Source organism: Mustelus asterias, chromosome 14 (genome assembly GCF_964213995.1).
Source record: "Mustelus asterias chromosome 14, sMusAst1.hap1.1, whole genome shotgun sequence".
NCBI lineage: Eukaryota > Metazoa > Chordata > Chondrichthyes > Carcharhiniformes > Triakidae > Mustelus > Mustelus asterias.
The window spans coordinates 92,358,841-92,382,368 of record NC_135814.1 but is presented as its reverse complement, the minus strand read 5'-3'; the positions used below and the strand labels follow the sequence as shown (position 1 = coordinate 92,382,368).

Sequence of the window (23,528 nt, the reverse complement as noted above, 5' to 3'; positions counted from 1 at the left end):
ACGAATAGTGTACAGACTTTTTCTTGAACGAGATTCAAATTCAGCCTTCTAGATTTGGCAACAGTTCACTGTAGAAGTAAGATAAGAAACCCTATGAACAGTTGCCTGAAGGTGCTCCCAGTTATTGGAAATTAGGAGTGGCTATGACAATATGGAGGCCCATTCTTCCAAAGAAAAGTGAAAGTGCCTTCCTCCTGGTGTCTTACCTGCAGAGGCCAAGAGCAACCCAATGGTCCTCTCTATCACAGCACTTGTGGAGGCATGATTCCTGTTGTACCTCTCCTTTACCTCTGTCCTTGGGTGCTGGAGTGGGGTTTTGCCCTCAAACGTCACTTGATGTGAGTGGTTTGCGTGCGAGACATTTCCACAATCCTCAGGCAGGAATTTGAAGAGTTGAGCAAACGTTCAGTGTCTTTGGGACTTCTATCATCCAGTGATGCAAAAAGTTAATTACTTCTTACCCCTTACTTCTGCCTGGAAAAGGCAAAATTGTTTGGCCATTCACCTGTTTATATTTCATTTCAAATTAAATAATTTGTCCTTCCTTCATCCAATTACAGCTTTAATTCTATTCTTGGAATATAACCTCAGTATACATTCCTCAGTTGGCAGTCTATATTTTTTACACCTGCTATCGATTTTAAAATGTGTCCACGATACAGGGCCCTGTGTTGTCACATGGCCGTTTGCTAGGCAACGTGTTTCTAGCAGTGAGAGATTGATGTGTTGCTTTCTCTCCCTTGTGCCAGTACGTTGCGGTCTCCTGAGCCATTCCATTTAGCAGCCTGGCTGAGGAATGACAAAACCTCACAATTGCTACAGATAAACCTTGAGTAGCAGATAGTCTTGGGATTCAATTGCTGTATCCATCACCTGCCTATGAAGCCACATCAATTGACACCCACTAAAAAACCCGTTTCACCATGACTTAGTACATCTAAGCATCCCTCTCCCCATTAGAATAAATTAAATGGAGAATGCTCATGTACTAAACGCTTTATCATATTGTGTATCCCTGTTTTCTATTCCTCCACAGTGTTGGCTGTGCCGTCAGATGGCTAGGTCCCAAGCACTGAAATTCCCCCTCTAAAACGTCTTGCCTCTCTACCTCCCTCCCTTCCTTTAAGCCACTCCATTAAACTAACCTCTTGGGCCAACCATTTGGTCACCTGTCTGAATATCTTCTTTTTGCTCCTTTAGTCTGAAGCGCCTTGGGACAATGTACTTTGTAATTGGCCCATTGCACACTGCGCCCACTCTTAAACAGCCCGCTGCATGAGATTGAGCTGAGGTTATCGCTGTCAAAAATCTGTATGAATAACTACCATCCAGATTTATAATTGGATACACAATCAGCATTAAATGCTGCAACTTGTCTGCATAATTGTGCATTGAATTTCCAGATGGTTTAGGGTGTTCAGAGTACAATGCTTTCAGTGTTTGAAGAGGCAGATATGATTTAAAAGCTAATTGAAAGGACTACTTTTTTACCTGAAAAAACTACATCATGCTTTCCCATCTGAATTGCTGTTCATAGAGCCAAATGTTTGGTAGGTTAGGAAGCTAACATAGAATATTTTGAATTGCTACACCCCAACTTCTATAGACAGTGTTAATACTTACAGTCATACTCATGTATGGTGGCCAACCTTCCAAGATTGCCCCAGAGTCCTCTGTAAACTCATCCATAGGATACATTATTATAATACTGCCAGCCTGGTGATACAACTTCATTGCTATCTATTGTACATTTAGGGTTACTAGTGTTGCCAACCCTCCAGGTTTGCTCTGGAGGAATTAAAGATCAATATTCAGGATGCGGCTATGAATAGCCCAGGAGCAAATTCATTGGGGCATCAAAAAGATGTTTTTTCTTTCATTTACTTTGAACATTTTTTGTTTGCTAGTTATGGAAATATAGGAATTGGGGGAAGAAAGGCTATTTGGCCAACAATAAAAGAATGGGTAATGAAGAATCCGCTTGATTTCCAATTGGCTTGGGAAGGCCAATGATGTGAATATGGAGGCAAGACAATTGGAGGCAAGAGATTATGCAGTGAAACCTCCAAAGTTGGCAGTTCTAATCAATAATGAGTGTGTATAATTAGATCCATTCCTCTGACCTCAGAGAAGTGCATACATCTCTACAACACCCACACACCTGTCCCCCAGCACAATATCCATTTAGAACCAATTTTGCAATGTAGCAACCTCTCCATTCGGAATGGAGTTAAACCTATTCCAAAACTCACCTTATGTAGGACATTGACCCTTTTTACCTAAAAGAGATTTCCTGCTTTATTCTGGCATGGATTTGAACCCAGTTCTGAGTGGGGAAAGTCTTTTAGAGTAATCAGAATTGACCTGCCTAGTTTGTTAACTGATTGTGAACCACAATTACGGTTCTATGGTGCATTCTCTATGGCAATGCCTCTACCAATCAGAGATCACTTGACAACCAATCAGCAGCACCCTTTTCTCATGCAGTATAAATTGTTGAGATTTGGTATTCTTGTGAATCTGTCCTGATGAGTGCAGGATGGAAAGTTTTGACAGCATGTCACCTTTTCCAGCACAATTCAAATACTATACTATCAAGTGACTATTAACGTTTATATTGTTCAATGCAATGCAACAACCTGTCCTCCATGGTGTTAATTCCAACTTAAATGCTATTGTTGATCACCAGTCAATTCAAACATGACAAACCTGTAGCTCACTCACTACCTGCCATCCACTAAACTTTATTCAAGGGATTACCCCCTACCTAACCTGTATTTCAATTAGGCAACTGACTGAGGCCCATTGTCTGGAACACCATCAAGGTTAAAAACAGTAACTGGGAAGATGAGGTAAAACAGGAAGTGATGACACCAGCCGTGGTCAGCCTGTCGGATTGTTGGCGACCACAGGAAGTCCATCGTTTTGAGATCTTGGGTGAGAATCAGTTGATCCTGGCATCACTCAAATACAAATCAGTAGCTGCAACGGCAGAGTGGGGATTTTTTTCTGGGTGGATAACCTAAGACGGGAAGAATTGACTTTGTCAGCTGGGTTGTGAGTAGGAGATAATGAAATAAAAGATTGATTTCTTCCCTGTTTCCTGACTGACCTGCTCTCTCCTTCCAATTTCCCTTGAGGACTTTCTCTATCATCGTTGAGCTGCCCCTGCCTTTCCTTCCTCATAAGCCTATTTAATATCACACACCTAGACAGCAAGTTTATCATTATCATTTCCAGAGAGGTCCCAGGTGCACAGCAGTGACGGAGCTTTGTTTTAATCACAGAGATGCCTGGTTGAGTGTTACAAGCAGGGTTGTTAGTTTATTGCTGGCAGTTCCTTGTTATTGATCCTAACCAGCACACTTCTAACAAACCAGTATAAATCTTTCAGCCACTCCTGGACATGGCACAGGACTATTTACTATAAGGCTTCTCAAAATCACATAATTCCCTGCCCCCACGTTCCCTGCCAATGGTTCTTTCAGTTTCTTTCTCGCTCTTCCTTCTCGATGGAGAAAGATTGTTGGTCTTGTTGTTCCCAAATGTTTAACTATACTGTTGTGCACTCAGCACTTCCAGTAAATTGTTGCACAAAATAATTTCAAGCTGAAGAGCGGGGAAATGGCTCACGAACGATTTACACAGCGAGATGCCCTTTCCTTGCCCAATGTTTCAACCTCGACCAGAGAAAAGTGGCTCATTTAGACCTTGATTGAGACTGGGTCACTGCCAGACCTCATTTCATTGGTGACCTGTGACAGCTGTTGGGGTGAGAATATTTTCAGTCCATCTGTCATGGCTGGATTGGGCCCAAGGTTGCAGAAATTAAAGAGAAATTGTGACCGAACACACTATCACATCCATGCTGTGCTGGAAACCAGGCATGTCGAGCTTTTGTCTGGTGGGTGTTAGCGTAAATGGGTACAAATTTGGGTTCCAAATCTTTCCTGCTATATTCTATTAGGTTTCAGGTCACTGCAGAAGAACATCCATAGCAGGGAAGGTACTTCTGAAGTAGAAGAATGCACTAATATTGTAACAGCCTGGGGAATTATATCTTTGGATAACTTTCAGAAACTTTATTCAGTGTAAGTGTGCATGCGTGCGGGTGAGCAAGAATTATCCAACACCCCCCCCCCCCTCCTCCTCCTCCAGCCCCCCCACCCCCCCCTCCTCCTCCTCCAGCCCCCCCCCCCCCCCCCCCCAATGGCATGTGTTCCAACAACAGAGGTGGGTGTGCCATTAACTGCTGGCGGGATCCTCCAGTCCTGCTGATGTCTGCGGTGCTTTGCATGGCTCATACTCTCCACCACCGGGGAACCCACTGCAGGGGGTTGCCATTTACAGGACGGGGTGGATAATTCAGCCCTGTGTATGTTTGTGTGCGTGAACTAACATATTATCACTTTGTTGAGAAGTGCTAGTTATTCCTACTCATGCTTTGTGGCAGCTCTCACCTCAGTATCAGAAGATAGTGGGTTTAAGTTTCACTGAATTTGAAAGAAAACCCAGGCTGACATTACCTGTTCAATACTGAGGGAGTACTGCACTGTCAACTGCTGTCTTTCAGATGAGACATTGAAGCTATCTGCCCTTTCAGGGTCCCATGGCATTATTAGAAGGAGAGCAGAAATGTTCTCCTTGGTGAGATGGCTGATATTTATTCCTCAACCAATATCATTAAAGAAAAAACAGATGATCTGTTCATTATCTCATTGCTGTTTGCGGGATCTTGCTGTGTACACATTGGCTGATGCATTTCTTCCAATGAATCTTCTGGCCATTCATGTCAGTGATATCTTCCGGTCCCACCAACGGTGCACCCACACCGTGGGTTTCCCAGCGGCGAGGGGTGCATTCAATGGGAAACCGTGTTGACAGTGTGGGACCAGAAGATCCTGCCACTGGCCAATGGCGGGCTGCCTCCGCTGCCAAGAAATACTCGGCGGATTGCACAGAAAATCCCACCCAATGACTACAACTCCAAACATCATTGGCTGAAAAGCACCATTGACGTCCTGAGGCTGTGTTTAGTTTTTCCTGGCAGCTTTCTGTCTCATTGGTGACACCTTTGGTGGTGAACTCTGAGTTCAACCTCGCCAGGTGTGGCTCAGGATTCCCACTGTGGCATGGCAGTCTCTGCTGTGCTTGCTGCAGATGAAAGCAGTGCCAGAGAAGGTGAACAATTCACTGGCATTTGTTTTCCCTGGACCCCTTTCTCAGCCTGCTGAGCTTTCCATGTCTCTTCATCTTTTCCGATGCCCCACCGAGCAGTCAGCCTCCAGAGGTGCCAGCTGCCAACAACTGTCTCCCAGTTGTCTGTGTTAATGTCTGCCATCTTCATATCTCAGTAGCAGGTCTCCTTGGTGCAGAGGTCTGGGCATTCAGCAGGTCATCCACGGTGCTGCATAAATTCCTGTCTGCCTTTCCTTTTGAAGGGGCTTATGTAAGGTTTTTCAAAACGGAGTCTTCAGAAATAGCGATAACCAGCACCATGCCTGATTTTAAAAGCACACTGATATCAAAACTAATTATTGAAGTACTGTAGCTATCTGGGGAAAATATTAGCCTAATCTGCCCAGATTAATAATGCATCCAGAGCTAATTTATAACAAAGAAGGACTTTGTGCCAATTATGATTACATTCCAGTTGTGATGAATCAGGTTTTGCTTTAAGGTTATTGAAATACAAATTTCATAGGATTCAGCAATTCAGCTATCAATCTTCAAATGTTAAATAACACTTGAGCTAATTCAGGGTTTTAATGAATTGCATTGTACGGCAGGGAAGTGTGGCGTTATCAGCAGACATTTGGCAGCCTTGGTAGTTGATCGAGTTGGCTAATGGCATTTTTCTACTCTCCTGCATGGCTTTGCAGCTTCAGTGATGCAGAGGAGTAGATTATCTAATAGTTTTACACCATGCACCTTGCTTGTGTCACTCACCTCCATCCTGAGACACAATTCAGCATCATTACTGATGATGAGGAGCGAGTGAGAATTTTGCAGCACCGTACCGCATTCAGTTTCCCTGGAAAACTGGTTGTCGAGCTTTCTTTAATCAGCTGGGGGTTTTGTTAAGCAGCCATGCACCACCGCAGAGATGCAGTGTTGGAATCCTGCGCAGTTGCTGCCAGGTTTTGAGGAGTGCTCTTCATACTCCCAGGTGACACCCTACACGGTGTAGCTGAAAGGTCTGGCTTCATTTGCATGTCAGTCCTTTGAGGTGTCAACCGCTGGCCCCTGGCTCCTGCTCAGTAATTCATACTGGGGCAGAAGTATGTGAATTGCTGCTTGCTACTCCTGAAATAAACAGTCTGCCTGCTGATAGAACTTGAGGACATGGCGGACTTTAGCCTCTGGGTTCCAATGCAAATAGTAAAAGGACCATATGTTGGAGTGCCGGCAGCAAGGGATTCCTTCAAGCAGAGTGTACATGGTAAGAGATTGCACATTGCTTAATGAGACGATAGCCCCAGGCCCCTGAGCAGCATATGTCTGTGTGTACATCAGTGATTGCGTGAGTGGAGGGAGAAATGCAAATAAGCAAAGAGCATTAGCAGTCATGAGCTTAAGGAGGCCTCTAATCTCACCTCACCCCATCCTCTCTATTGTGTTCAATGCAGAATAACAACAACTGCAGCAACTTGTATTTATGTAGCACCTTCAATGTAATAAAACATTCCTCAGGTACTTCAGTGAGCATTATCAGATACCGAACCACATAAGAAGATATTAGGACAGTGTTTGGTCAAATCGGTTCAGTTTTAAGGGGGTCGGTAAGCTGTGTTGGCTACAGCATGGTGTAGAAAGACACCAACAGATTGGGTTAAATCCCCACACCAGCTGTGATAGTTTATGGAGGTCTGTCTTCTTACCTTGCTCCACGCTTGATGTAGAATGGTGCCCTTAAGCTGTATAACCCACTGTCTTTCTCTAATAAAAGTAGGTGTATCCAGTCCTTTCTGGACTATGACAAATCGGTACATTACTACATGACTACATGTCTTACGATGAGAAATGGAGAGGTTTGTGGGGGAATGTCCAGAGCTCCAATACAGCAACTGTCATTTATATAGCACCTTTTAAAAGATTGACCGTATTGGATATATGCTTGACTTTGAACTCTGAACTTATTCCCGCTGTTCAATAAGTGACTTTTGCTGGGAGTTCCAAATGCCTGCTGGACACCTCTATCCCATCAGGTCTGCTCAGGGAGTTGAGGGCTGTGTGGTGAGGGAAATGTTGTACAGCTCCACTCGCCTATCAGCTCTGTAAGAAGTCTCACAACACCAGGTTAAATTCCAACACGTTTATTTGGTAGCAAAAGCCACTAGCTTTCGGAACAGGCTGTTCCTTCGTCTTTGTGCCGGATCATCGACACGGATGCCATCATCTCACGTGAGAACACCATCCACCAGGTACACGGTACATAGTCTTGCAACTCGGCCAACGTTGTCTACCTGATACACTGCAGGAAAGGATGTCCCGAGGCATGGTACATTGGGGAAACCATGCAGACGCTACGACAACGGATGAATGAACACCGCTCGACAATCACCAGGCAAGGCTGTTCTCTTCCTGTTGGGGAGCACTTCAGCGGTCACGGGCATTCAGCCTCTGATCTCTGGGTAAGCGTTCTCCAAGGCGGCCTTCACGACACACGACAGTGCAGAGTTGCTGTGCAGAGACTGATAGCCAAGTTCCGCACACATGAGGACGGCCTCAACCGGGATATTGGGTTCATGTCACACTATCTGTAACCCCCACAACTTGCCTGGATGTGCAAAATCTCACTTGCTGTCCTGTCTGGAGACAATACACATCTCTTTAACCTGTGCTTAATGCTCCCTCCTCTCATATTGTCTGTACCTTTAAGACTTGATTAGCTGTAAAGACTCACATTCCAATCATTATTCATGTAAATTGAGTTTGTGTCTTTGTATGCCCTGTTTGTGATCAGAACTCCCACCCACCTGACGAAGGAACAGCCTGTTCCGAAAGCTAGTGGCGTTTGCTACCAAATAAACCTGTTGGACTTTAACCTGGTGTTGTTCGACTTTTAACGGTGTTTACCCCAGTCCAGCGCCGGCATCTCCACATCATGACTATCAGCTCTGGTCAGGGATTGAGGCGAGGGGTGTTGGCAGCAGCCAGTTCTAGTCAGACTATCACTCAAGCAGTGCATTCAGACGCTGTAAGAGGCCTCGGTGTTCAAGGATCACAACACATTGTGGAGCTGTAAGAAAGATTTATACTCAACCCATTATCTGTGTCCCAGCAACCTATTATTATGAGTTGATAAGGAAGGAATGAATGGTTTCTCAGTTTGCATTAAAGGTGAGTGCCCTGAGAAGTTATGAAAGGGAGAAAATGAACAATATGAGAAAAGAACTTTGGAGAAAGTTTAAAGCAGGAATTGGTATATGTGTTGCTTATCAGACTAGCAGATTGTGTTGCTGTTTATGGGATGTTGTTGGTGCACATTGGCTACATAATAACAACCTCTGCACATCAACAGTAATGCATCATGCATGGAAATACTTCAAGACATTTCCTCGGTGTTATTAGTTTGCTGCATAAACGCAGTCATTCCTTCTTTATGAACCATTCCTAACACGAGTTTACAATTAATCCAACATGCCATTGATGTTGCACATTAATAATCTGACTCACATTTGCAGTTCTGATGTATTATTTATGGAATAAACAAGAAGTCATGTGTGACGGAAGCCATGATTAATTCACTCTGTTCTACTTGATGAGGCAGTACATGAGCAAGGCCGTAGACCCTGGTTTTACCGAGAGTTGAACTGGCTCATTTTCATCAATCATATGAGGCGAGTGCCGACCTGACTTGCCTGACATTTATTTGCAATGCTCTTGCTAATGGCTTGCAATAGAAAGAGAAAAAAGAAGAGATAACTTCTCTGGCCCATATTTGTTGCCACTTTCTGCCGTAACAATGGCAGAAGTGTAGCCTTGTTGAGACTCCTTGTAAGCAGCTTTCTCCTCAAAAAAAGATGCCTCCTTCATTTGGATGCAACATGACATGCTCCCCAGTGTTACCTTTAATAACAGATATTAAGCATGCATGTAATTTGAGGTGCCAAAGGGTAAAATCATAGAATGATAGAGTACAGAAAGGACTCAGTCAACCCATCATGCTTGTGCCTGCTCTTTGATCGGGCTATCCAATTAATCCCATGTCCTTGTTCTGTCCCTATGGCCCAACTTTTTTCTTTCCTTTTCAAGTGCTTTGCAATTGCCGTTTTAAAGTTATTATTTAATCTGTTTCTATCACCTGCTCAAGCAGTACATTCCAGATGATAACAAATGGCTCTGAAAAAAAGTGCCACTGAACATCACCTCTGGGTATTTGTTTTGTATTCGCAAACTCAGGACATCTCAAAGCACATTTGGGGCCAAGAAAGGACATCTGAAGTGTCTTCTTAGGCAGTCCCGTGGGATCGAGGATGACTTGATTCCATTCCAGTTCGATGGGTTCTGAGATGGCTGAAATATCCAATGTGTGATCTGCAAACTCTGTCACATATGGGATGGGAGCTGCTTGGAGGGTGGGGCAGATGAGTTATTTTGAGGTTTGTGCACTCTCCCCGATGCCTCTACTTTGTCTCTGCATGATCTCAGACTGTAAAGGTGTCAAGAGGTATGGGGAGAGCACTGGAGTATGGGTTAGGGCCCTCATATGCTCCATGCCAATCTATGTCCTTCTGCCCACCTTCATGGCCCCCCCACTCTACCTGCCAACTTAGTGCCAAATCATGCCAACCCATGCCCTTTCATTAATTACCCTTCTCTCTTACATCATGCATGTCAACTCACCCAGTGTTCACCATGGGAAGATGCCATGAGCCATGCTGAGCAGAAAAGGGTGGCACGGTGGCACAGTGGTTAGCGTTGCTGTCTCACAGCTCCAGTGACCTGAGTTCAATTCCTGGCTTGGGTCACTGTCTGTGTGGAGTTTGCACATTCTCCCCGTGTCTGCGCGGGTTTCCTCCGGGTGCTCCGGTTTCCTCCAAAGATGTGCAGGTTAGGTTGTTTGGCCATGCTAAATTGCCCATAGTGTCCCGGGATGTGTAGGTTAGAGGGATTAGCGGGAAAAACGTGTGGGGTTGTGGGATAAGGCCTGGGGTGGTGCAGTCTCAATGGGCCGAATGGCCTCCTTCTGCACTGTAGGATTTCTATGAAATCAAATGACTTCACAATATAAATGAATACTCTGATTGATAAAAGACCATTTAAATCTCTTCAAGTTCTTATTGCCTTATAAAAACAAACATATCCTTTCATTACTTAATCCCTGAGAAAAACAAGCATTTGTATTCATAGCCCCACATCAAAGAGAGCAAATTCCTTTATAACCACTTGTATCTGCCAATCAAACTGTGAACTTACTTTGATAATGATAGGTTATGGAAACAGTCAAGCAGCATTAATCCTATGATGACAACCATCAGCTTTTGTCAACAAACATCTATTGAAATGGGAAGCATCACTTTGTTTTCAATGGAGAGTCAGAACAGGCCGTTTTCTTTTCAAATTTAAAGATCAGGGGATTTGAATGATTTGACAGTCCCACAGAGCTTATCTATCTTTCATGCACAATAATGTCGACTGTTAATAATCCAAAACCTCTCCAGAAGGGTACCTGACCTCTCCAAAGATCACCAGTAGGTTTGGGCTTTCCCTTAAATGCCTAAAGTCCCTGAGTTGTGTTTCAGAAATCTAGCTGACTAAAAGTGCAGAAATGTAGAAGTGTGAAATACCTCCCACCTCCATCCCACACACCCACCCCCTCCACCCCTAGCGGCACGGTAGCACAGTGGTTAGCACTGCTGCTTCACAGCTCCAGGGTCCCGGGTTCGATTCCCGGCTCGGGTCACTGTCTGTGTGGAGTTTGCACATTCTCCTTGTGTTTGCGTGGGTTTCCTCCGGGTGCTCCAGTTTCCTCCCACAGTCCAAAGATGTGTGGGTTAGGTTGATTGGCCAGGTTAAAAATTGCCCCTTAGAATCCTGAGATGCGTAGGTTAGAGGGATTAGCGGGTAAATATGTGGGGGTAGGGCCTGGATGGGATTGTGGTCGGTGCAGACTTGATGGGCCGAATGGCCTCCTTCTGCACTGTAGGGTTTCTATGATTTCTATGAAATAGTGGGTGCCAGGTTCAGGAGCGGGATTTCCAGAATTGGGGCTCCACCACTATTTTGTCTTAGGCACAGAGCTCTTCCAATTTGGTGAAAATTCTGGCTTTAGACAACCTACTGCAGGCACCTCAAAGCACTGGAAAAGCACTACCAGTGGTACCTTTACAGGATCCTCCAAATCCCAGTGGCGAAAAATATGCCCAATGCAGAGAACATGGCCAAGCAAACAGCGCAGCATTGAGGCATTAATCACTCTCTAAAACATAATCATTGGGGACAGTGTCAGAAATGTGGTAGACAATTTGTATGCAGCAAGCTCCAATGAACAACAATGAGATAAATGCCCTGATCATCAATTTACCAGTTGTTTGAGGGATGAGTATTTAACAGGACATGAGGTAGAAACATCCCTGTTCTTCTCCGGAATAGCAATGTTGAATTTTTTACATCCATCTGAGTGGGAGGACAAGGCTCAGGGTATAACATCTCCTCAGAAAGACGACAGGGACAATCTCACTGGCTTGTCACGCCAATCAATCAGCATGGTGAGCCAGTAGGATCGCGAGAGAGGCAAAAACTGGCTTCGCACCGAGAAGGGCACAAGACTGATTTAAAAACTTAAATCTATTTTTAAATAAGATTCGTAAGTCTGGGATGGCCCTGCTGGTGGAGGTCCTCACTGGCGAGGATCACATATTGTCTCCACCAATGGGGACCTCTCCTGATGGCCTCGCCAGTGGGACTGGAGGCCATTGAGCCTCCCAAGTGGTCAGGGGCAGGGAGGGGTGTGCCACTTGGGCAGGGAGGGGGAGTGCCCCTTGGGCAGTGCCAGCCTGGGATCCTGGAAGTGCCAGCCTGGCACTCTGGCACCACCCATCAGACACCATGGAATTGCCCACTGGGAACTGGGTAGTGCCAAGGGGCAGGGTCTAGGGGGAGGGTGTAAAGCCTGAAGGAAGTAGCGCCTAAGGGGAGGTAGGAGGGCTGCGTACTCTGCAACTGGGGGTTGGTTGGGGCAGCGATTTCCCGGGGTGGGGCGGTGGTATTGGGCAGCAATCATCTGGGGGGGCGGCGGGGGGGGGGGGGGGTGGAGAGTATCAGAGCGGCGATCGGCCGAGGGGAGGTATCAAGATGGCGATTGACTGGAGGGGGATACCAGGGTGGCGATTGGCCAGGGAAGTCAATGTTCAGCCAGGGAGGCCAGCGATTGGCCAGGGAGGCCATAATCAAGGAAGGAGCAGGGCGATATCTGGGGGGGAGGGACAGATCTTAAGTGTTCTATGTACACTTGGCACAGAACACCAAGAGATCCGTGCATGCGCAATTGCACCCTCTAGCTGTGAGTAGCTGGCTTTCTGGCAAGAATAGACTCAGTCCACTCCTCTGGCGTGAATCACTTTACCTCTTTTTTTTACACTAAGTGGCATAAGATCATGTCTGAAAACTCGCCATAAAGATGGGCACTATTCTCTCCTGTTTTCATGCTCGTTTGGCACTTAGAATGTTTAAGATGCCCCCGACATCTCTGGCTGTGCAGCATTCCTTCAGTACTGCCCATAAGCACCAGCCGAGATCATCTGCTCAAGTCTTGGGAAAGGGACTTCTGAGTCAGAGGAAAGAGTGCTACAAATGAGCCAAGGTTTTGTGGCAAAGTATATGCAATTATATAAGGCAAAGGAAGCCTATCCCTTTCATAGTTGCATTTTTTCAGTTACAACCACTCAAGTGTCTCGTGTGGTTGATGTGGTTAGAATAGTGGAATGCGCTACAATGTGCAGTCATTAAGTTGAATAGCATAGATGTGGTTAAATGTAAGTTAGATAAGTAATTGATGGAGAAAGGAATAGAAAAATATACTGCAGGAGTGAGTGAAGTCTCATGGAATGAGGTTCTGGTGGAGCTTGAACTTTGACATAGACCAGTTGGGCTGAATGGTCTCTTTCTGTGACAAATTCCATGCAATGATGCTGGTGAGACATTGAATGTGAGTTCAGTGCTAGATTTTGATTTGATTTACTATTGTCACATGCATTAACATACAATGAAAAGTATTGTTTCTTGCGCGCTATACAGACAAAACATACTGTTCATTGAGAAGGAAACTAGAGAGTGCAGAATGTAGTGTTACAGAATGTAGTCATAGCTAGGGTGTCGAGAAAGATCAACTTAATGCAAGGTAAGTCCATTCAAAAGTCTAACAGCAGCAGGGAAGAAGCTGTTCTTGAGTCAGTTGGTACGTGACCTCAGACTTTTGTATCTTTTTCCTGACGGAAGAAGGTGGAAGAGAGAATGTCCGGAGTGCATGGGGTCCTTAATTATGCTGGCTGCTTTGCCGAGGCAGCAGCAAGTGTAGACAGAGTCAATGGATGGGAGGCTGATGGATTGGGCAATATTCATGACCTTTTGTAGTTCCTTGCGGTCTTGGGTAGAGCAGGAGCCATACCAAGCTGTGATAGAACCAGAAAGAATGCTTTAGGTTATGTCATTCACTGATGTAGCTGCACCTTAGTCAACTGTACTTCGACACTACTTTACAGTCCAGAGAACTTCATTCTGCACATGCTTGGTTTCATACGTCCTTTCATGTTTGATTTACATTGGCTTGGTTTAAGGGTGTTAACCCCAAAGATTGCCACCTTGCTTTGTTGTACATTCAGATTATCCGTGTTGAAGAGGGTAGTTGATCCTGGGCAGATGGACATCTTTTCAAGGGCAGTCAGCCTGTCTTTAAGAACTGCTGTACTCCATTGATCCCCACCCACCTGCTGCCAGAGGACTACCTGCACATATGGAATGCTAACTTCTCCATTGTGAAAATAGCCCATCTCCCTCTCTACCCTGGTTGGCACACAGCTTTCAAAAGAGCGACTGTTCATCCCTGAATATGAATCTTTGTAATAAAGGTGTGCAGATCGTGATATGCAGAGTGTATTAGGTGTGAAGCATGCTCCAGTAGGTGCTGTAAGCTGCACTCAGGATTGACAGATTTTAATAAAACAACAGCTGTAAATCTTAGAAGTGAAAATTAATTGGGCCACTGATTCTGGCCTTAGGAGCTGATCAATATTCAGTATATATTCACAGTTTTGCCTATTCAGTATTTAAGCAGAGCACCATAAGTGCTGAAATTACACTGTACAAAATCAGTACTTAACATGCTTCATCAGCTCCCTATATTAAAGAAAGTTGCACCCTTTCTAAGTACTGATAAAACGGTGATAGGGGTGTTTGTTACTAAGATTGCACAGGAAGACACTGGGCGGGATTCCAGCCCTGCAAACCATGCGGACTGTCCCACTGCCAGTCAGTGGACCTTCGGCATGGATATCGAAACACCCACAGCGGATCCTGCCATGATGTGGCTGTTGTCCGCGATTGTTTTGCAGCTATCTTTTTGAGAGGATGCTTTTCTTGGACATAAATTTACTCATAAATTAGAGACTTTGGGCATGATCCTACCGCCTGTTCACCTCATGCTCTCACTGCAGTGAATACGAAGAATTTGGTGACAAGCCAAATCTCTGTTCATTGCAGCGGGGTGGGAAAATCCTGCTGCTGGGAACGGTCGGAAAATTTTGTCCCGTGTGTGTTATTCAAGCTCGACCTCGCCAGCGGAAAATGGATAGGATCAGATGAGCTGTGAATGCATTCCCGATATTACTTTACGTTAAGAATGGAAGGTGAGCTCATTGAGATCTTTAAAATTTTGAAAGAGGTTCATTAAAATAGATGTAGTGGAGACTTTTCCAATATTGGAATGACCAAAACTAGGGACCATAACAATTAGACAGACTAATAAATTCAAAAGGGAATTCAGGAGAAACCTCTTTACTCAGAGAGTGATTCCAATGTGGAATCTTTTGCCATATGGAGCAGTTGAGGTGAATAACAAAGATATATAAAAGGGGAAACTAGCTAAGTACATGAGTGAGAAAGGATTGGAAGAGGAATATTGATAAAGCGAGATGAAATGGAGTGGGAATAAAATGGTTGTGTGGATCATAAACCCCAGCGTAAAGTTGAATGATCTGTCCCTGTGCGGTAAATTCTATACAAGTCTAACCCTGTCAGTTTCTTGCTGCATGGATTAGGCTAAAATGACCCCCACATTATAAAGCATTAATTCCTTCTTTAAATAAATATCTTCAATTAAATAGTAATCCTTAGCGCTATAACTGAATCCCACCAGTGCAAGGGGAGCTGTGTTAACAAGCTGAGGCACATATATGATACTGGTGCAACAATCCAAACTTTATTTCATTAAATCTGGGGGTTGGCACCATGAAAGCAATGTCCCGTCTATACCATGTGCAAAAGTAGGGAAGGGCAATACCTGCTGCCTGAGCTGAGAGAGTAATTTTTTCTTCATTATTATTCCCCAAAAATATTCATAAAATGCATTAAAATACATTACATAACAGTTCAAGGTTGACATTCCATCAAATGCAAAACTGATTAGTTTCTTTAAACCCAGTACTTGGCACTCTGTGGTGCCTTACTACACTAACAATTACAGCTTCTAATTACAATATTCATTTCATGTCAAACATACAGCTTGAGGGTTTTTACATGGTTTCTAGCCCCTCATATGTTCTGGCAAGAGGGCCTCAGACAATGGCATTTTCCCACTGGGACTTTGCCATGGCTGCCCCACGCTTCAGTGAGTCCCAGTCCTTTGTATGTGTCTGTCTGAAACATGCAGTTTTCGACACCTCTTTGTATTGGAAGGTCAACAAGTTTCAGTCAGATCAAAGAACAGCTTCCACAAAGTTGATGGCCCGCTAGCAGCAACTGCAGGTCATCTTGGTGGGCCTCCCTGGGAACAACCCATCGAGGACAATGTCATACGCCCTGAGGCTACATAGGAAGAACCTCAACAAAAATGTCTGCATCTCTCTCCAAACCTTTTTTGCAAAGACACATTCAACAAGGAGGTCGGTGATGGTCTCATGGGCCTCGCCTAACTAAATGAACCCACAACGTGTTTACCCAATCCCTTATGAATGATTGGTGCTTTTATAGCATTGTAACAACAAAACACCCACCACCAGCCAACCTACATCTTGGTGCTTGCTTGAAAGCCCTGGTGTTGAAGGGTTCTGCCAAATGACTTTGCCAGTCTGTCCAGGGACAAGTCCGACAGAATCCGCCATCTCCTTTTCATACCGGGCCTCAATGAATATAACATGGTTCATTCACAGGATATGAGTATCGCTCACAAAGCCATTCCAGAGGGCAGTTAAGAATTGGCCATTTGTTGTAGGTTTGGAGTTACATATGGGTCAGACTCGATAAGGATGGCAGATTTCCACCCCAAAAGGACATTAATGAACTAGTTGGGTTTTCACAATGACTTGGTAAATTTCATGGTAACTTTTTAATTCCTGAGGTATGTATTTAAATTCCCAAGATGAGCATAAGACCATAAGACGTAGGAGCAGAATTAGGCCATGCAGCCCATTGAGTCTGCTCCATCATTCAATTATGGCTGATATTTTTCTCATCCCCATTCCCCTGCCTTTTCCCCATAACCCTTGATCCCCTTATTAATCAAGAACCTATCTATCTCTGTCTTAAAGACACTTAATGACCTGGCCTCCACAACCTTCTGCAGCAAAGGGTTCCACAGATTCACCATTATCTGGCTGAAGAAATTCCTCCTCATCTCTGTTTTAAAAGATCATCCCTTCAGTCTGAGGTTGTGCCCTCTGGTTCTAGTTTTTCTACCAGTGAAAACATCCTTTCCATGTCCACTCTATCCAGGCCTCGCAGTAACCTGTAAGTTTCAATAAGATCTCCCCTCATCCTTCTAAGCTCCCAACGAGTACAGACTCAGAATCCTCAACCGTTCCTCATGCGACAAGCTCTTCATTCCAGAGATCATTCTTGTGAACCTCCTCTGGACTCTTTCCAAAGCCAGTACATCCTTCCTTAGATACGGGGTCCAAAACTGCTCACAATACTCCAATGGGGTCTGACCAGAGCCTTATACAGCCTCAGAAGTACATCTTGTATTCTAGCCCTCTCGACATGAATGCTAACATTACATTTGCCTTCCTAACTGCCGACTGAACCTGCACATTAACCTTAAGAGAATCTTGAACAATGGCTCCCAAGTCCCTTCGTGTTTCTGATTTCCTCAGCATTTCCCCATTTAGAAAATAGTCTATGCCCCCTTCCTCCTTCCAAAGTGCATAACCTCACACTTTTCCACATTGTATTCCATCTGCCACTTCTTTGCCCACTCTACTAACCTGTCCAGGTCCTTCTGCAGCCCCCCTGCTTCCTCAGTATTACCTATCCCTCTATATATCTTTGTGTCATCTGCAAATTTAGCAACAATGTCTTCAGTTCTTTCTTCCAAATCGTTAATGTATATTGTGAAAAGTTGTGGTCCCAGCACTGACTCCTGAGGCACACCACTAGTCACCGGCTGCCATTCTGAAAAAGACCCCTTTATCCCCACTCTCTGCCTTCCTCTATCCATGTCAGGATCTTCCCATTAACACTATGTGTTCTTAACGTATTTAACAGTCTCCTATGCGGCACCTTGTCAAAGGCCTTTCGGAAATCCAAATAAATCACGTCCACTGGTTCTCCTTTATCTAACTTCCGTGTTACCTCCTCAAAGAACTCTAACAGATTTGTCAGACATGACCTCCCCTTGACGAAGCCGTGCTGACTCAGTCCTATTTTATCATGTACTTCCAAGTACTCTGCAATCTCATCTTTAATAATCTAAAATCTTGCCAATGACTGAAGTCAGGATAACTGGTCTATAAATTCCCGTCAGCTGCCTCCTCCCTTTTTAAACAGCGGTGTTGCATTAGCTACTTTCCAGTCCTCTGGGACCCTCCCTGCCTCCAGTGATTGCCGAAAGATCACCACCAATGCCTCCACAATCTCCTTGGCTATCTCTTTTAGAACCCTGGGGTGTATTCCATCTGGTCCAGGTGACTTATCCACCTTCAGACCTTTCAGTTTCCCCAGAACCTTCTCCTTAGTGATGACCACTACACTCACCTTTGCCCCCTGATTCTCCTGGAGCTCTGGCATCCCACTGGTGTCTTGCACCGTGAAGACTGATGCAAAGTAACTATTCAGTTCCTCTGCCATTTCTTTGTTTTCTATAATTACTTCTCCAGCCTCATTTTCCAGTGGTCCAATGGCTATTTTTGCCTCTCTCTTATCTTTTATAAATTGAAAAAAACTCTTCCTATCTTCTTTTATATTACTTAATATGAGCTTACACTCATATTTCATCTTCTCCCCCCTTATTGCTCTTTCAGTTGTCCTCTGCTCGCTTTTAAAGGCTTCCCACTAATCCTTGCCACTTTGTATGCTTTTCCTTTTGCTTTTATGCTGTCCTTGACTTCCCTCGTCAGCCATGGGATTTGAATTGTTTAGTCCAGGCCTCTGGATTATTAACCACCATGCTATTGTACTCCATAGACATGGGCAGCTTTTATTGTGTCACTATGGGGCAGATGGGTCATGGAACATTGAGCTGTTGAGATGCGTCTGATACCTTCCTATCCAAAATTCTCAAAGACCAAGCACATTATCCAAAGGGAATTGATGCTTTTGATACTAAAAGGCATTTTCATTCATACACAGCAAACAGCAAGTCAACAAATAAATTATATATTTAGCTTTGGGTGATGAGAAATCACTAGGCTATCATAATCAAGTGGTGTTAACACAGCTCTGCTTGCACTGTGGGACCAATAATTTCACTCAGCTTGTTTTCCCAATAGAAATCTCAAAGCTGGTTGACCTTGCTTTCAAAACTAATTCAATAATCTTGTTTTGATTCCGTCCCAATTGGAAACAATTGTCCATGCAGCTTAGCCCCAAAGTGATTTATTTGTATTTGTGTTTCAGTCTTTTCAATGTAAAATGATGGGTTTGATTTGTATGTGGAGTTGAGGTGGTTGTTATCAGGATCCTCCACCTTAAAGTACCATGCCCTAGGGCATTCACAAATGTGGACTTCCATTGAATTGGTCCACAATTATGCTTGGCAAAGTACCGCAGTGATTTGCCATTGCCATTTGCATGACCAGGAAACTACCCTAGTCTTACAGAATAATAATCAATCCGTTTGGCTGTATTCTGAATATATTTTCTGTGGACTGGACTTGATACCTAAACTGCTGGCATGGTACACAATGGTTAGCACTGCTGCCTCACAGTGCCAGGGACCTGGGTTCAATTCCGGCCTTGGGTGACACTCTGTGTGGAGTTTGCACATTCTCTCTGTGTCTGTGTGGATTTCCTCCGGGTGCTCTGGTTTCCTCCCGCAGTCCGAAGGTGTGCAGGTTAGGTGGATTGGCCATGCTAAAATTGCCCCTTAGTGTCCCAAGATGTGTAGGTCAAGTGGATTAGCCACGAAAAATGTGTGGGGATAGGGTGGGCTATTGGTGGGATGTTCTTTTGGAGAGTCACTGCAGACTTGGTGGGCTGAATGGCTTCCTTTTGCACTGTAGGGATTCTATGAAGCTTCTGGCCCAGATGTTGTCAGATTATTATTGCTTTTTCTGAGCCCTGTGATCCTGTTTCTTTTCAATGAAATTGCCAGTATATTGTGTCCCAGTGTTTGCTTAAGTAGAGTCTAATTTTCTTATCACTATTGTGGCATTTTGCAATGCCATAACACCAGAGCAGATTAACACCTCAAACCCTAATGATAGAATCAGCTGTACACATTTTTAGATGCACAGTCATCTTGGTTTGTGTAAAATCGTTCAATTTTCCACAGCTCAGAAAGGGATGCTGTGATTGTCAGCTCATTTTATGGTTAAGAGATTATTGGATTAATAGCACTGTACATTTAATTACAAAGTCAGCTTTCTATGTGTGAGGTTAGACCATCAATTCATTTTTTTATGTGTTCTGAAAGAAATCAATAGCTTAATTTTGCAATGATAATCAACTGATTGGATACAAATCGACTGGCAAAATGTTTCGCCGATGGATCACTAATTCTTTCTCTCTTGTGTTTTAAATCATTACAGTATGTGCTGGCACAGAAAATAAACTCAGCACCCTCTCTGACTTGGAGCAGCAGTACCGAGCACTCCGCAAGAATTATGAAAACTGCGAAGTTGTCATGGGAAACCTAGAAATCACGAACATCGACCGAAACAGGGATCTCTCCTTCCTGCGGGTAAGGTACCACTAGGACATTGGCATGCTGCTAACGTGGCCACTGGCCAGGTGATCCTTGCCCTACACGAGCAGAGTGCCACAGGTGGCTTGACAGTGGCTGTGGACAAGAGCAGACAGAGCCAGCTCACACTTGGAGACTGCATTAAAAAAAAACACAAATACAGAGCATATTCAGCATTTGAGGGGACGAATCGATTACCGTTCAAGCAGTAGACAGAAAAGTGCTGGGAGTACACAGCAGATGTGAAAGGGCAAAGGCAGCAGGTTAAAGATTTTGCAGTGGAATTCTTGCTCTCTCTGAATTGATAACTTGCCTTCACTCTCGCTGTGCATTTCTAACATGTCCTGTCTTTACTTCAGATTTCTAGTTCTACACCCTACCTGAAAGCAGCTGTTTTTTTACCCTGTTTGCAGGTCTGTTGCGCAGTGAGATTCCACAGTTTTGATGCGATTCAGGATAAATGATCTTGAGATAGTAGGAGTGGCAGCAAAAACAGTCTCTCCCGGTGACAGTTGGTGCTAATCTTCTCCGCTATAACAGTTTGCACTAAAACCATTTAATGAAGTGATTTACAGTTAATTACTTAAATCTGTTTGGTAAACTGTTACTGCAAAACATATCTATCAGACGCCAGGCCATTAACAAACTAATTAAGCATCCTGGAGTAGATTTAAGGCACTGCGTTCTCAAAGAAGTATCGAAGCCATGTGGGAGGAGTGTGTTCTGGGGATTCTGATGAGGTTTAGACACTTTCCTTTTATTGCCCATATGCCTGTTTGGAGAGCGTGATCTCTGTTTATTGTTACTTAACCAGTGTGCTGTTGCTCTGTAATCAAACCAGAAAATGTTGGAAACACTCAGCAGGTCAGACAGTATCTGTGCAGCAAGAAAAGAGTTAACGTTTCAAATCAGGTCCTGAATAGTCACCAACTGGAATGTTTTTTTTCTTTCTCCGCAGATGTTACGTGATCTGCTGAGTGTTTCCAGCAATTCTAGTTTGGATTTCAGCATCTGCTATAATTTGATTTTGTTGCTCTCACTATGCATTGCAGGGTTTCAGTGATCAAGGCAACATTTCCCACTCTTCTTACAGCTTCCCAGGGATGCAGGAAGAGTTAGGGGCCAAGCTCTGACTTTTTTTTACAATCTTATACTGGGAATATTTATCATGCTTAATGTTGTGTTTATAACATGAGCCCCTTTATAACTGACACAGGAGCCCTTAGTCATGTAGGATGGTGAAGGAATTTGACAACTCTCGTGGGTGGGTGGCGGGGGGCGGGGGGGGGGGGGGGGGGGGTGGCGGTAGGATTCACTCTCGTCTCTCAGTTTCCTCCATTTCCCCTAATAAATCCAGAACTCTTGAACCAACCGCTCTGGATTGGGAGAGATTGTTTCAATTGGATTGGTAATCAGAATATATAGGGCGGCACGGTAGCACAGTGGTTAGCACTGCTGCTTCACAGCTCCAGGGTCCCGGGTTCGATTCCCGGCTCGGGTCACTGTCTGTGTGGAGTTTGCACATTCTTCTCGTGTCTGCGTGGGTTTCCTCCGGGTGCTCCGGTTTCCTCCCACAGTCCAAAGATGTGCGGGTTAGGTTGATTGGCCAGGTTAAAAATTGCCCCTTAGAGTCCTGGGATGCGTAGGTTAGAGGGATTAGCGGGTAAATATGTGGGGTGGGATTGTGGTCGGTGCAGACTCGATGGGCCGAATGGCCTCCTTCTGCACTGTAGGGTTTCTATGATTCTATGAAGACACAGGTTTAAAACAAGTGTGAGAGGCAAGATGAGGAGGCTTTTTCTTCTACACCGAGTTGTTATGATCTGCATGTACTGCCAGAAAGGATCATGAAAACAGATTCAAACTGTAACTTTCAAAAAGCAGTTAGATAAAAATAGGCGTTTGGTAGTAGAGAACTTAAGTACTGCTGAAAAAGGACATTTTATCAAAGTCTTTGTCTTGCACTCATCAGGCCACTGGCAATCAGTATTCTTGCGATTGTCCTAATGATTACAAGACCAACAGCTTCAACAAAATGTCTTGGATAAATACTGGAAGGGAAAAAATGTGCAGGACTATGGGGAAGAGCAGGGAAATAGGGACTAATGGATATCTCTTTCAAAGAGCTGGCACAGATATTATGGACTGATTGATTTGCTTCTGTGCTGTGTGATTCTGTGACTCTAAGTCATGTTGTGGGTACAGTAATACTAAATTTGATGGATAAAGTCAAACAGATTAATCAATTTCTCATTATACATGAAAATCAAGAGAGATGTTTAATAGACAATAGATCTAATACACCCGTTTCACACTATTGGCCAGTTAAAATTGCTCCACTTCCTGGTGAAGTACTCAAACTGGACTGAAAATGCCACTCAACCTGTTGGGAGAGCCTATCAGAAAACCCCTTGCTCTCAGTCCACAGTTTTGCATGTGCTGGCAAAATTCAAACTTTGAGTAGGGCATTAAAGGCTGGCATATTGCACACCCATTATATGTCCCTACCCAACACTCCACAGTTTATTTCATTCGCCTCCCCCCCCGCCACTGCTTCTCTCTCTGTGACTTCGTGCACTGTCTGACTGACTGGCACAGGCTTACATTGTCCACTGACCTTCAATTGAACAGGTAATCACTTGGAAATGGGAATAATTGCTGGCTGGGTAATTACTCACAGATGTTCCTGTTGGAATTTCAAGAGTAATTATCCAAGGTGAATGAGAGATTAAAATTCTGGCAGCAAGTACATTGCTGTTGGGCAAACCAGACTGAGCAACAATTCATTTTTCCATGAAATTCATAAACCCGGAGAGAAATTAGAAAGGGAACTCGTGGAAATTAAATAATGGTTGAGATATCAGCTGTTTGTTACCTTGAGCAAGTATTTGAACCTCATCCGAAATTGGTTGTGTCGTGGGGCCAGGGCAGGTCATGCAATTGTAAAGAAAACAGGTAAATGAGCATGGTCCTGGCCTCCAGAGTCAGCACAGGTGAACAGATGAAAGCTGACCACGAAAAAATGGCTGCATTCTTTCCCCTCCCCTATCACTTTGAAGGAATCTCTTGCCAGCCATTTACCACTTTGATCTAACAGCGAGGGGGTAGAATTGGGGACTCAGTAAAGAATTGATCATTTTTACATTGCTTTTAATGAGACTCACAGATATTATGCTCAGCCACATGA

The 23,528-nt window shown here is 44.2% G+C and overlaps 1 protein-coding gene across 5 annotated transcripts in view; it reads left to right on the top strand.

Annotated features, from left to right (window-relative positions):
- The window catches only part of LOC144503876 (receptor tyrosine-protein kinase erbB-4-like), a 1,146,325-nt gene that overhangs the window by 351,317 nt on the left and 771,480 nt on the right, over positions 1–23,528 (top strand). For all 5 annotated transcript variants that reach the window (XM_078228891.1, XM_078228890.1, XM_078228889.1 and 2 more), the window contains exon 2: positions 20,187–20,338. In XM_078228891.1, the coding sequence (XP_078085017.1) occupies positions 20,187–20,338 (152 nt within the window). The remainder of the gene's footprint in view (positions 1–20,186; positions 20,339–23,528) is intronic.